Source organism: Crotalus tigris, unplaced genomic scaffold (genome assembly GCF_016545835.1).
Source record: "Crotalus tigris isolate CLP2741 ecotype Arizona unplaced genomic scaffold, ASM1654583v1 scf7180000024338.4412243, whole genome shotgun sequence".
In the NCBI taxonomy this organism is placed as follows: domain Eukaryota; kingdom Metazoa; phylum Chordata; class Lepidosauria; order Squamata; family Viperidae; genus Crotalus; species Crotalus tigris.
The window spans coordinates 3745210-3759626 of NW_024100508.1; the positions used below are offsets into that span (position 1 = coordinate 3745210).

Sequence of the window (14417 nt, forward strand, 5' to 3'; positions counted from 1 at the left end):
ATTATACACGGTTCTGTTTGAAGGGCTCTTCTGGATCTTAGATTAGATGCATTTTGAATTTTTTTTCCTGTTGATTTCTATCGCTGTGAGAAAGCTATGAATGCCAAAGGCTCTGATCCCTATGTCTGTCAGTGGTATAAAAAAGTATACTCATCCCTGTGCCCTTCTTTTTGGGTAAGTAAATTATGTAAGTCTGTCTAAAGTATTTTTGTACAAGAAACCAGTTGGGGGCAAAGGAAGAGACTCAGTAAAAGATCTCTCCCTTTTCAGTGGGTCAGCCATGAAAGGTCAGACCAAAATACTTTGGAGTAAAGCACTAGAATCCCTGGCATATCAATCATGGGTGTTGCAGTTCCATTCCATCTGGGAAACAATTGATTACCAACTCCACACCATCAAAAACCTCCATTTGTTTGAAAAGAATGTGCACCCAAGCAGACTTAATACAGAAGGTAACCTTTCAGCCTAATGACACTATTCCACAAATTTAATAAACCATCATCATCATTAATTGGAGATTGTGTGACAGTCTTGGCCCAGATAGCTTATCTTGTCTTTTCATCATATATTAGCACTTACATGAAGATTAGGAACATTGGCAAGAAGGTTGGGGTACATCAGATTCGGGCATCAGGGTCCTTCCCCCCCCCTTGCTTTTGTCTTGATTTTGCTAAAACAGCTTGAATTTCTAATAGTGGAATTCTCACAAAAGCTGGGGTAGCCTTGAAATGGAATGGGGCAGTAACTATGGTTTGGTGAATGGTGGGAAGCCACTGTTTTATCATGTCAGACACAAGTGAAGCCCTCATACAATTGTTTTCTTTGTGAGAACACAACATCTGTCTTGTAGTCTGAGCATAGGCTGCCGTTGAAGCCAGCTAATGTGTATAAATCTTCAGTACTTAATACTACAGTAAGGGGCACACTGTATCACATGTGGCATGTCATTTTTGTTATTGTTTTCCTGTCTGCAGGCAAGATACCTTTGTACCTTTCATTCCCCCCTCCCCAGGTAATCCTTTTAGGAAAGGTGCTCGTCTATTCTTTAACATGTCATGAAGTCTTAATTAAAGGGACACAACTAGCAAGTTTATGAAAACTTATGCTTTCTTCCCATTATTCAATTCTAATATTTTAGGAGCTGGTTAGAAACTATCACTTTGGTAGATGCAAGTTTCTTTCAAACTGCATCTAGATTGAAGTAATTAATAAGCAAGATGTTTATTTAGTCATCTGTTCAAGGTTCAGATGTTTGTTTATTAATCTGATCATCCTACCAACCACACCCATTTTTATTATTTTGGGTCAAAGCCAGTAAGCAGAACTGCAGAATAAAGTATCTGCTTCCAATTTCTTGACATGTGAGCATTCAGAGGCCTTATGTCATATATATCATTTCTTTTCAGTAGGCTAGAATATATATCTAGAACTGATTTGCTAAAATCTAGCTTGTCTGCTGTAAAGTTTAAGGATGAAACCGTATCTCCAGTCTGTTATCAGAAGGTTTTTTAGAACGGAGAGGCATATTAATGTATTAGATTAAAATAGCTGTTGGTCACTGGTAAGGATATCAAGGCTTTTTTCTATTTAGCAGGAAGGAGTTCCAGACATATTTCTATAGCTGATGTGAGCAGAAAATTTAATTTGTTTCACTGATTGCAGCTAGGAGAATCAGATTGTACCAGGAATCCTTGACAGGCAACTCAGTTGTTAAACTGTTACTAAGTCCAATCACATGCAAGTGATTTTACTTAGCTTTCCTTTGCTTTATAGCTGGGGTGTTAAACTGACAATTATGTGACGTGTGGTGACTTATCATGACTTTTTTCCCCATTGCTGGCAATCAGGCCTGTGGGCTGACAGTTTGACACCCCTGCTTTATAGTGTCCAAAGAATACTATCCCAAACATCTGGGTGAGGACAAAGGGTGGGAAAGGTTTCCAAAACCTGACTTACAAGGAAGCCAAGTAAAAGGGTAGCTCTTGCAGCCCCTTCCCCCATTCCTCTGTCTTTGGAATGCTCACTCCAGCACTGAGATAATTGGAAAAGAATTCATGTTGGTATTTACATTCATTACAGAGGAAGGGATTACAAGAGAATAAGAAGGCATACAATAAAGAGTAGACAATGATTTCTGAGCAGGGTTCTACTTAGAATAAGATATCTAGGGCAATCCTGTATTCATTCTTTGGGAAATAAAATTACCATGGGGAAACCTGATCTTTCTCCTAAGGAAATGTCTTCTAATAGTTGACATTTTGAAGCACCTGATTTCATATTTATTTTCAGAAAATGTCTGAATCCATAAGAAGCAAGATAGAGAACGACAAAACAGCTCCATGTGACAATAGGTTCCCCAATCTAAATTAGACATGGGGCTGCTGGCAGAACTACCTTGGTTAATATAATTGATGCAACTCCTCACCTCTCCAAAGTTTTCTTAGGTGAATCCACTTTTCCTTACCCATCAACTAGCAGTCAGTAGTAGAGAATTACAGCATTTTGCTTTTTTTTTTTTTTTTTTTCCTGAGAACTGTCTTGTGTTTTGGAGAGGTTGATCTCCTGGGCATGCCTTTTTTTTTTTTTTTTAGGAGACTTGACTTAGGTCATAGTCTTGTGGAAAATGCAAGGAACTTTTACGAATTCCAGAGGGTTTAGCAGAGAGATTTATTGTGCAGGTTCAGAAGCAATGAAGACTAGCAATTCTAAACATGGAGGGCGGGTTCAGACTACAGTTTTATACTTTCCTTTTCTCAGGAACAAAGGAACACACATAGAAATCTACATTGTAATACATTAGGTTAGTTTCTCACAGGCATACAATGGACAGTTTTGCTACATACATTGTTTCCAAGTGTAATGCGCATTTGGGTAGTCACATATTGCTAATACAGCATTACTTCAGTAATTATGCAGACACATCATTTTTAGTGATTTTTCATTATTATTATTATGCAACATTAATAGCTGAAATCTCTTGAGCATCATTTGAATGCTGTTTCAGAACCTTTCAGTTGGAGAAGCATCTCAATGTAGAGGTTGTTAAGTAATGCTGGGCTCCTGCCTAATGCTTATCACTTTCCCCTTATCAATTTATCTGCTGTTGTTATGGAATTGCCATTGCTAGCAAAACTTCCACATTGAAACTCCACATGGGTGTGCATATTTTCCTGGCCTGTTTCAGGTGTGCTTTGGCTAGATCCCCTAGGAGATTTGCCGTGGGACCCAGGAAGACCCATTCAGGAAACCAGCACTGGCATTTTTAGCAGCAGCCACACCATGAAATATCCATCTAGGAATCTCTTCTTAGAGATTCCAAAAAAGATTGGTTATTTGCTAGAAAACAAATAATGTTCTAATTGGCAGACCAACCTCTCTTTCTTGAGGTTTGTGTAATGTGATTGTCAATGGCTTAGCCTTAGAATTTAAAGCAGCCATTCTGATGTACAAATCAGAACTCACCTGATGGGCCAGCTGTGGATTGCATATCACACACCCTTTGAACACAGCAGACTGTTTTCTCTTTAGCAGCAGATTGGAGGATATTGGTAGAAAACAAATTTGTAGCTGGCTTCCCCCCCCCTCTTTTCTTCTGATGTCATAAATATTGCACCAGAACTCCTGTTGGTAGAGAACTCTGTTTTTGAACCTCTTTGGAGTCCTAACTTAGTGTTATTCTTGCCTTGTAAGAAATGACCATATTTTTAGCCATGCTTTTATTTGCATAAAAAATGGAAGTATTTTTGGATGGGTGCAAGGAAGAAAGAGACTTTCTTACACATTGACTGAAAATATCATCTATTCATATTCTTAAGAGTTTCTTTTCCATTTTTTCCATATTAGTCTTACTACATTCAAAGAAATGTATTCTTTTTAACCATAATTAAAAATATGTTTAATCTTTAAATATTCCATTTAATACGTCTAATCATTTAGTCCTTTAACTGTTATTCAAAACATTTTTTATCCATGATAATTTTCTTAAATTCAATTTCAATTAAATATCTAAAATGGGGGAGGAAAGCATACTATATTATTTATGGGATTCATGCCTCTTAGAGTAACATATATATTCCAAATCTTTTCTATTTCTTTAACCATATTCAAACAAATGTTTCTTTTTTAAGTATTCTCTCTGGTAGGTCCCATCATCATTTTTCCAATTATTGTGATATTTTTCTCACTAGGATTAAATCATGTTTACTTGTTTTATTAAGTTCCATCTTTAAGTCTCTATTCTCAATTTTGTATCCATTTATCTGTTTTATCTGCTCCTTCTCTGTTCTTGTTTTCTGGGATTTTTTTGTTGTAGAGTTAACTTGGAAATAGATTGATTTATAGTGTATTTTCAAAATTATTTGGGATTTCTTTGTGATTTAAAATCATTGTTGTTTGAATTATTTGCAGTATACTATATATCTACACCTATGGAGTATTTATGTTTTCTTAATATGTTCTTTCTACATGTCTCTGATCCATGATGGCCAAGAATTTGAGCTTTTCTCTTCTTTTCTTTTCTCTGCAAACAGCTTTAGAGTCCCGATTAAATAGATACAGTATTTGTAATCCAAATAGTTCAAAAAAGATTTTTTTCCTGAAATTTATAATTCACTTTGTTTACAGCCCAGATTATTGTCTTTCCTTTTTGTCACAGCTTTGAAGGTCAGAAACACAGACTAGCTTTTCCCAGGTTTTTCCAAGTCTTATATTAAAGTCACAGCTCTCATAGTCTTCATCCACCACTACGTGTCAGCATCTATTTATTTTTCAATTTTCAAAATCTTTAGAATGAGAGTCTTAACCATTCAACAATTTTAGATTTATTCAGATTTTAGTTTTAAATTTCAGATTTTATATTTGTTTCACTTCCATATATTTTGATCCTCCATAAAAAGATTAATTCGCCACTTCCCTTAGTATAAGGGTGGGGTGGAAATCCCCCTCCTTTCCTTTCGGAGGTATTTTGCTTCTTGGGGATCTTTTCCAGGAAATTAAATATAGAATAGAAAAGAGAAGATCAAATTCCTCACTCAGTTTCAAGCACGCAAAACCGGAAATCCATGTCAGACTTTTTAGAGCTTTTAACCCCAGTTGTTCAAATGCTGCCATTTAACAGGCCATTTATTTGCAAAACCAAAGGATCAAAAAAGAAGCGATGATTTATATGATTTTACTGCTGTGGATACCTGAGAATTTACATGAAAACATGATTCTCAAAAGATTCTATTTAGTTATTGGGAAGTGGAAGTTAATCTGGGATCCTTTTTAGGCAACAGTGGGACCCGGGTATATGGATATGTTTGTGGGTGACTGCATGACTGCATATGAGCATATTGTAAATGCCACAGAAGTACCAATAGAAGAGAATATTCTAGCACTGATGATGTTACCTAGCTGGGTAATGAAATATCGGCAAGGAAAGAAGCTCAGAGAGCATCAAAGACCCCACTGTCCCAGAAGTGGACAGAAATGAAAGATATTCAGAGGTTGAAATATTTGGAATGGCCCATTTTAGAGTCAGAAAAGTTTGCACCTCACCCTAAAACAGGCCTCCATTTTACTGAGATTGTTTTATACTGAAATTAAACAGGACATGATCCCTGCAGCACTATTTTGAGCATTTCTTACTTCAAAGGCTTGAGTCTGAAAAAAGCTTACTGCCTGGGAATATATTCCAATGCAGTTGAATATGGTTAGGGATATAGAAGAGATATACTAATATGTTACATTTTCTCCTCTTAATTTTTTCAAAAGTTTTCACGGGGGGCAAGTCGCAGCTGTATTTCCTGAAATAATGCCCGGGATCCAGTCAGTATAATCTAAGACCTTGATTTAGAGGGAAGGCTTATGCAGTTGGGCACAAGGATGCGCCCCCCAAGATACAATGCCCTGGAATTGTCCATTACAGATGAGGGGTTCCCCAGAGTCACACTGGTGAGAAAAATCAAACATGAAACATTACTACAGTATCTATGAATGGAAAGTGGAACAAACAATTCCCTCCCATCGTCCATTCACATATAGCCCCCAATATTTCACTTCGATGTTCCCCAATCTAGGATCTTTGTAGAAGAAATTAACTCCTTGAGTTTCCCCCACCAAAATCACCAGTATTGGGAAGTCTGGAAATCTAGACACCTAGAAGGCACTTGAGTTAGCAAAAGCCATAACTTTGTATGTTTCTAAAAGATGCCTTCAAGGTTAGGTCTCTGTCATAGCATTGAAAATTAGCATCATTTCTTTAGGAGTCTGTCTTAAAATGGATCATCTTACCTTACATGAATCTTTGCCTACTTCCAGGATACCTGCACACAATGTTCTGCTTGTTGCTGGCAACCCTCCGTGAGCTGCTTGACACACCTCATAATCGAGTATGTTAATGTTAGCACAATGAGGGACATCGGGACAAGTCACTGTTCCACTGATTAATTGTTCTCACTGTCAGGAAGTTTCTCCGTGGTTCTAGGTTGCTTCTCTCCTTGATTAGTTTCCACCCATTGCTTCTTGTCCTACCTTCAGGTGCTTTGGAAAATAGCTTGATTCCCTCTTCTTTATGGCAGCCCCTGAGATATTGGAATACTGCTATCACGTCCCCCCTTGTCCTTCTCTTGGTTAAACTAGACATACCCAATTCTAGCAACCGTTCCTTATATGTTTTAGCCTCCAGTTCCCTAATCATCTTTGTTGCTCTTCTCTGTACTCTTTCTAGAGTCTCAACATCTTTTTTACATCGTGGTGACCAAAACTGGATGCAGTACTCCAAGTGTGGCCTTACCAAGGCATTATAGTGGCATTAATGCTTCACGTGATCTTGATTCTATCCCTCTGTTAATGCAGCCTAGCACTGTGGTGGCCTTTTTGGCAGCTGCAGCACACTGCTGGCTCATATTTAGGTGATTGTCTACTAGGACTCCGAGGTCCCTCTCACAGTTACTACTATTGAGCATGGTGCCACCTATGCTGTACTTGTGCATTTGGTTTTTCTTGCCTAAATGTAGAACCTTGCTTTTTTCACCATTGAATTTCATTTTGTTAGTTAGTGCCCAGTGTTCAAGTCTGTCCAGATACTTCTGTATCTTAAGCCTGTCTTCTGGAGTGTTGGCTATTCCTGCCAGCTTGGTGTCATCTGCAAATTTGATGAGTTCCCCATCTATCCCTTCGTCCAAATCATTGATGAAGATGTTGAAGAGTACTGGGCCCAGAACAGAGCCCTGGGGCACCCCACTACACACTTCCCTCCATATAGATGCAGTTCCATTGAGAACCACACGCTGAGTACGGCCGGTCAGCCAGCTACGGATCCATCTGGTGGATCTAAGGAAACAAAGGAAAAATGACATCTGAATCAGACAAAGCTGAGCCTGAGAATGTGGAATAAACCCCAATCCCAGCTAATCAACAAATCAAGAACTTTTCAGGATAAAAAGGGGTCACCCACTCCTCGAGTCATCTTTGGATCCACAACTTAGGAATTTCTGTCCCTCTATTTGGTGCCTGGCAACCTAATTGAGAAGGATGTGCTAAACATGGATGGGTGTATGTGTGTGTATGAGAAAGAGCAAATTTGCATTACAAGCAGTAAAGTTTAAAATCACTGGGTCTCCATGTATTCCAAAAAAACTGTGGTGCCTCAGTGGTTAGTTGAAAATTATTTGTGTGAATCCTTAATTATTTCTCAGCTCTTCACCAAGGCTGTGTGACTTGTCTGCTCTAGCTACACCTATTTGGTAGAAACCTAGGTAGAAAACAAGGTGGGCTTACAACATCAACCTCCCTTGACAGGCTTGAATGTGTGGATGACCATAAGCCAAAGCTGAGAGTGCATGTAACACTTCCATGACCTTACTAGCAATAGCAATAGCACTTAGACATATATACTGCACTCTCTGGGTGATTTACAATATCTGCATATTGCCCCTAACAATCTGAGTCCTCCTTTTATCAACCTCAAAAGGATGGAACGTTGAGTCAACCTTGAGCCTTGTCATGATCGAATTCCAGGCTAGGAGCAGAGATAGCCTGCAATACTGCATTCTAACCACTGCACCACCAGGGCTTAAAAGGAAGACATCCTCTGCAATCATCCACAGAGATTTTATATCCATCCAAGGATAGACCATGTTTTTGAGTTCATATTTGCTATTTTGAGAGCAAGTGTTAAATATACTCTGAAAACCTTTGTGGGAGACTTCTCCATTTCCAAAACGGCCATGACCATTCACAAAACACCCCATTATTAAAGGTAAGCCAGGCAAGACTGCCATGCTAATGGTATTTTTCTGATTTGCAACAGCACTGCTATAAATAAACCTGATCCTATAGGGTTTTTTTTAAAATCTATACAGCATGCCAGTCCCTTACTTTTTTCTTTTATTCCAAGGACCTTGTTGGTGTGGAACTGATGAAGAAATGGAATCTTAGATAATCCCATTGTCCATCCACATTCCAATATTCATGGGTGATATAGTGGGACCTGAAAGCTAGTTGATGTTGCATCAAAAGCTGGGGTCTGAGAGTATAGACAGAGATCCCTACTTTGAGGAGATGTGGTTGTGCCCCATCCCATGACACGGAAAACTGAGCCCACACTGGGAGGGCTGGAAGGCAAGCTGAGAGACACGATGTGTGTACTGTTGTTAACAGGACTGTCCAGCCTGATCAACATGATGTCCTTGTCCCATCTGGTAATGTTATTGCGACAGCGAAAAAAGTACTTCTCCTGTCAGAATCCAATTATATTTCATCATTAGTTATCAACTATAGAAAATACCATTTCTGCCTTCTCTGGATTCTGTCATATGATGAAGGGAAGGGGGTGAACAAAGGGGCTTTATGGCCCTCACTTCCTTCGGTACACTTCAAAAGAACTGGATGTGTATATCACCAAAAGGACTAACCATAACAATGGGGCTATTCCCTTCATGTAGTTCTCTCTGAAGTCTCCATCCAGTCGGCAGTAAGAAAAAGGGGGTGGGAGTGTAATGCCTGAGACTGTCGCTGGAAGAAGGGGGTGATTGGGTGGAGCTACTGGGGAACCCCTTAAAACCTTGAATGGGAGAGCTTGGACCCCAAGTCCTGTCTAGAACGCCTGCAACCATTTTCTCTTAATAAAGGATGCCTGTTGGAAGAATTATTCCAAGAGTTTTGTCTTCTTAAGATGCAAAGTGGGGTGGGTCCTTACATCTCCTTTGGGTATCTTCTCTGCTCATCATCAAATTGTACACTTTTGTTATGCATACCAAGGTACCTGATCCTATAGAAGTTTTTTCAGCTATACAGCATGCCAGTCCCTTACTTATTTCTTTTATTCCAAGGACCTTGTGTGTGTGGAACTGATGAAGAAATGGAATCTTAGGGAATCCCATTGTAGTTCCACATTCCAATATTTATGGGTGACATAGTGGGACCTTAGACATAGTTGATGTTACATCAAAAGCTCGGTCTGAGAGTATAGACAGAGATCCCTACCTTTAGTAGCTGAGACTGTGCCCCATCCCATTATATGGCAAACTGAGCCCATACTGGGAGGGCTGGAAGGCAAGCTGAGAGGCGTGATGTTTGTACTGTCGTTAACAGCCTGATCAACATGATCTCCTTGTTCCATTTGGTAAAGTTTTTGCTACAGAGAAAATAGTAATGTTCTCAAAGAATGGGACAGATGTCATTACTGTGGTATATGTGGGGCTTTCTCACTGGACCCCTTTTAGCAAGATAGAAGCCTTTCCATTCATTACGTTAAATAGCGTATATTTACGTGGGAAACTTTGTAGCTGCTTGTATGGGTGATAACAGAAATTATGAAACCAGAGTCAGCCATTTCACACCTGCTCATTACTTAGTTGCTAATCGCATGTTCTGGGCTAAGCAAGAGCCACGTGAAAAATTTATGTGGGTACATGGTCTTGATTTCAACATATTTGTATAGCCTCATATATTGCATCTTCTTTTTTTTTTATTGAAAATTTTTATAAGTTTTTACAAAAAAAACAGAAAAAAATATAACAATACAAAAACAGAAAACAACATATACAAAAAACTAAACATAACATCCCCTTCCCCATCCCCCCCAAAACACCCCCCTTCCCCCCCCTGAGCTTCCCAGAGCAGAATATAGGCTTAATTAAAAAAGAATTAAAAAAATTATATATAAAAAGGAAAAAGAAATAAGACTGAAATATATGTATATGTATATAGAAATAAGAATTATGAAAAAGCAATGTGATATTTTTTTATATCCAATTTAAATTGTATAAATTCTATCCATTTATCCCAAACAGCAAGAAATTTCTCTTGCGTTTGTTCCTTTAAGAAAGCCGAAATCTTTGCCATTTCCGCCAAATAGGACACTTTAAAAAACCATTCCTGCAGTGTAGGCAAGGATTCCTTCTTCCAATATTGTCCTACTAACAGCCTTGCGGCTGTAATCAAATTTAACATCAATATAACCTCCTTTGTATCACAATCAGTAACTATACCCAACAAAAATAACTGCGGAGTAAATTTTACCCTCCTTCTAAAAATTCTCTGAATATTCCACCATATCTTAATCCAAAATGCTTTTATCTCTCTGCACGACCACCAAATGTGGTAATAGGTGGCATCCAAGCAACCACATCTCCAACATTTAGGCTGTAAGTCCGGGTACATGAAAGACATTTTTTGTGGGTCAAGGTGCCATCTATAAAACATTTTATAAAAATTCTCCCTTAAATTCTGTGCCTGTGTAAATTTGACATTTCTTACCCAAATGGTTTCCCATGTATCCAATGGGACTGATTCACCAAAGTTTTGGGCCCATCTAATCATACAATCTTTAATTAATTCCGTTTCTGAGTCCAATTCAACTAGCACCCCATAAATTCTCTTAATATGGGCTTGTCTTTGATCCTTCACTTGCTTAATAAGATTTTCATCTTCTCTAAGAAAACCCACCTTGCAATCCACCTTCCATCTGTCTGCTAATTGCCTATATTGAAACCAAGAATAAATAATATTTTCTTGTGCTAACTCCTCCCGTAATTTTAATTGCCAATTTTGTCCATCCCATCTGAGTAGCTGTCTATAAGACACCATGTCCATTTTAACACCTCTTTTTATTCCTTCTATCGCATGCCAGGGTATAGCCCATAATGGTACTTTAAAATCACTTTTATAATATTTTCTCCAAATCCTAAGTAAAGAAGTTCTTATAATGTGAGATTTAAAAGCCCAATCCACTTTTTTATTGAATATTAAATAGGCATGCCACCCAAAAAGTAAGTCCCATCCCTCTAGATGGAGTATCTCAAGATTTGTCAAATTTACCCAGTCACTAATTAGTGTTAAAACCACCGCATCATAATATAATTTCAAATTCGGTACCTTGAGTCCACCTCTCTCACGGAAGTCTTGCATAATTTTAAACTTAACCCTTGGCTTTTTCCCTGCCCAAATAAATTTATTAACACCCTTCTGCCATTCACTTAGATTAGTCTCATTCTTCAAAATCGGTAACATTTGAAACAAAAAAAGAAACTTGGGTAGAATATTCATTTTTATCACTGCAATTCTTCCCATGAGAGATAGTTGCAGCTTCTCCCAATTCTTCAAGTCTTTCTGTACACTAACCCACAACCTGTCATAATTATTTTTAAATAATTTTGCATTAGAAACAGATAGCATCACCCCCAAATATTTTACCTTATTAACAATTTCAAAACCCGTCAAGTTAGCCAAAGTCTGCTTCTCCTGAATAGTCATATTTTTAGGTAGGATTTTAGTCTTGTTAACATTAATCCTAAAACCCGAAACCAAACCATATTGATGAATTAACTGTAATAACTTTACTGCAGAACTAATAGGTTGCGACAAAGTAACCACCAAGTCGTCTGCAAAGGCTCTTAACTTATATTCTTTTTTATTAACTTCTATTCCTTTAATTTCCTGCGAATCTCGAATTTTGATCAACAATATTTCCAATGTTAAGACAAACAACAACGGTGATAGTGGACATCCCTGCCTAGTACCTTTTTCTATTGTAAATACCTCTGACAAACCTCCATTAACAATAAGTTGTGCCGTTTGTTTTTGATATATTACCATAAGAACTTGTAATATCTTTTCACCAAAATTCATCTTTTCAATTACTCTTAACATAAAATGCCAATTCAATTGATCAAAGGCTTTTTCAGCATCTAAAAATATCAGCCCTGCAGGGACTTGGTTATTCTTGTCTAAGTATTCTAATAAATTAATGATTTGTCTAACATTATTTTTCATATACCTACCAGTTATAAACCCAGATTGATCTTTATGCACAAGATGATGCACAACCCTCATAAACCTATTTACTAAGATTTTTACAAATATCTTATAGTCCACATTTAAAAGAGATATAGGTCTATAATTCTTTGGTAAAGTAAGATCTTGATCCTCTTTTGGAATCAAAGAAATAAAAGCACTACGCCATGAAGGAGGAATCTCTGAGCCTTGTAAGATATCATTGAAAAGATCGCCTAGTGGTTGGATCATCTCCTCCATTAAAACTTTGTAGTAAACAGCTGTCAACCCATCCGTACCCGGTGCTTTCCCTAGTTTCAATTGTTTAATTGCTATCACAATTTCCTCTTTATTAATTAAGCCATTAATTTCATGTTTCTGATCCTCTGTCAGTTTGGGAAAACTAGCCTCACTTAAATATTTATTTATATCTAGGATTTGCACATTAGTAGATTTGTATAATTTTTGATAATAATCTAAAAAAGATTTCTTAATCAATTCCTTCTGAAAGACTAATTTGCCCTTATAATTTATTTTATCTATTATCCTCTGTCTCTGCTTCTTTCTTAATTGATAGGCCAGCCATCTCCCTGGTTTATTGGCATTACAAAATGTATTTTGTTTCATAAACAATAAGTTAGTTGCAGCTTGATCCGCCAGCAACATATTAAATTGTGCTCTTAACAACTTTACCGATTCTTTAATGCTTTCATCTGAAGGATTTAAAATCAAAGACTTTTCTTTTAACTTAATTTCATCCTCCAATTCTTTACGTTTTTGAGTCTGCCTTCGCTTATGAGAATTATTCATTTTTATCAAGATCCCACACATAAATGCTTTACCTGCATCCCATACCATTGACATTGAAGTCCCCTTATGCATATTTAAAGCAAAATAATCCTTTAAAGACTCCTTTAGCTTTTGAATATTCTTTTCTTGTCTAAATAAGTTTTCATTCACCCTCCAGGATCTTCTCTCCTCTTTTTCTTGAGTCAGCTCCATCCAAACTGGACTATGATCCATCAACGACCTAGGAAAAATCTTTACATTCTTTACTCTATTGTATAAGTCCGTTGTAATAAAAAAAAAAGTCAATTCTTGAAAAGGATTGGTGTCTATCTGAGAAGGAGGTAAAGTCACTCTCCTCTTGATTACATTCCCGCCAATAGTCCCTTAGTTCCCAATCCTCCTTCATATCAAAAAAAGCTTTAGGTAATTTTGCCTGTTTAAAAAGAGGAGAAGAACCTTTCTTATCCCTTTGTATATCTAAGATGCCATTCCAATCACCCATTAATACCACGGATCTATAGTCCAGCAAAGTTATTTTTTGATGTAGCAATCTATAAAATTGTTCCTGTTGCTGATTTGGTACATAAAGTCCCACTATGAGTATTTTCTTACCATACAGACCAAGTTCAATCATCACATATCTTCCTTGGGGATCTGATTCTACCAGACAAGCTGGTAAATTTTGCTTCACATAGATAACCACTCCCCCTTTTTCCCAGGAGCAGAAGATACAAAGTGAGATCCCAGACGGGCATTAACTAGGTATTTCTGATCTTTAAGTAAAATATGAGTTTCCTGTAGACAAATAACATCATTGTTATGTTGCTTCAAATAGTAAAAGATTTTCTTTCTTTTCTGTGGAGAATTCAATCCGTTAACATTCCAGGTCAGGAACTTTGCCATCTCCCTTGGCCAGGAGCCTGGAGAAGACTCCCTGGAGATCTGCCATTCCTGCATGTGTTGCAGAACTCTTGGGTCTTGCTCATCCCACCGGCGATGAAACACTTTCGGAAGAAGATTCTTTAACCTCTCTCTTGCGTTGCTCCTTCTCCTTACGTCTATAAGCTGCACGGGTCATTCTCTGCTCTTTGACCTCCGTTTGATGTTGCCATTCAGCTTGCAGCATCCCAGCAGAAACCAGACCTAGTGCTTCAGATTGCTCCAACTCTTTGCCACTCAGGGGTTTCTGAACAGGTGAAACTGAGCCTGCACCCAGGACCGTGTTGTAGAACTCTTTGGCTTTATCAACCGTATTCAACCTATAACACATCCCCGCATGGCTCAGAACAATATCCATCGGGATCTCCCATCTAAATGGCATCAATCTGGCTTTAAGCTCATTAGCTAGAAAAGCAAAATCTTTCCTACTT

General features: G+C 37.8%; 1 protein-coding gene across 4 annotated transcripts in view; it reads left to right on the forward strand.

Moving 5' to 3' along the window:
- LOC120300133 (cytochrome c oxidase subunit 6B1-like) overlaps positions 1–14417 on the forward strand; it is a 68162-nt gene that overhangs the window by 17019 nt on the left and 36726 nt on the right. Inside the window, exon 2 of one of the 4 annotated variants that reach the window (XR_005554548.1) lies at positions 2290–2312. The exons of 1 other annotated variant lie outside the window; for it this stretch is intronic. Coding sequence is in view for 1 of the 3 variants with exons in the window: in XM_039325749.1 (XP_039181683.1) it covers positions 74–174 (101 nt within the window). In the remaining 2 variants the exon portion in view is untranslated. Of the gene's footprint in view, positions 1–73; positions 175–2289; positions 2325–14417 lie in introns of those variants that run through there. 2 more of the 4 variants (XR_005554549.1, XM_039325749.1) reach the window with 2 other exon arrangements.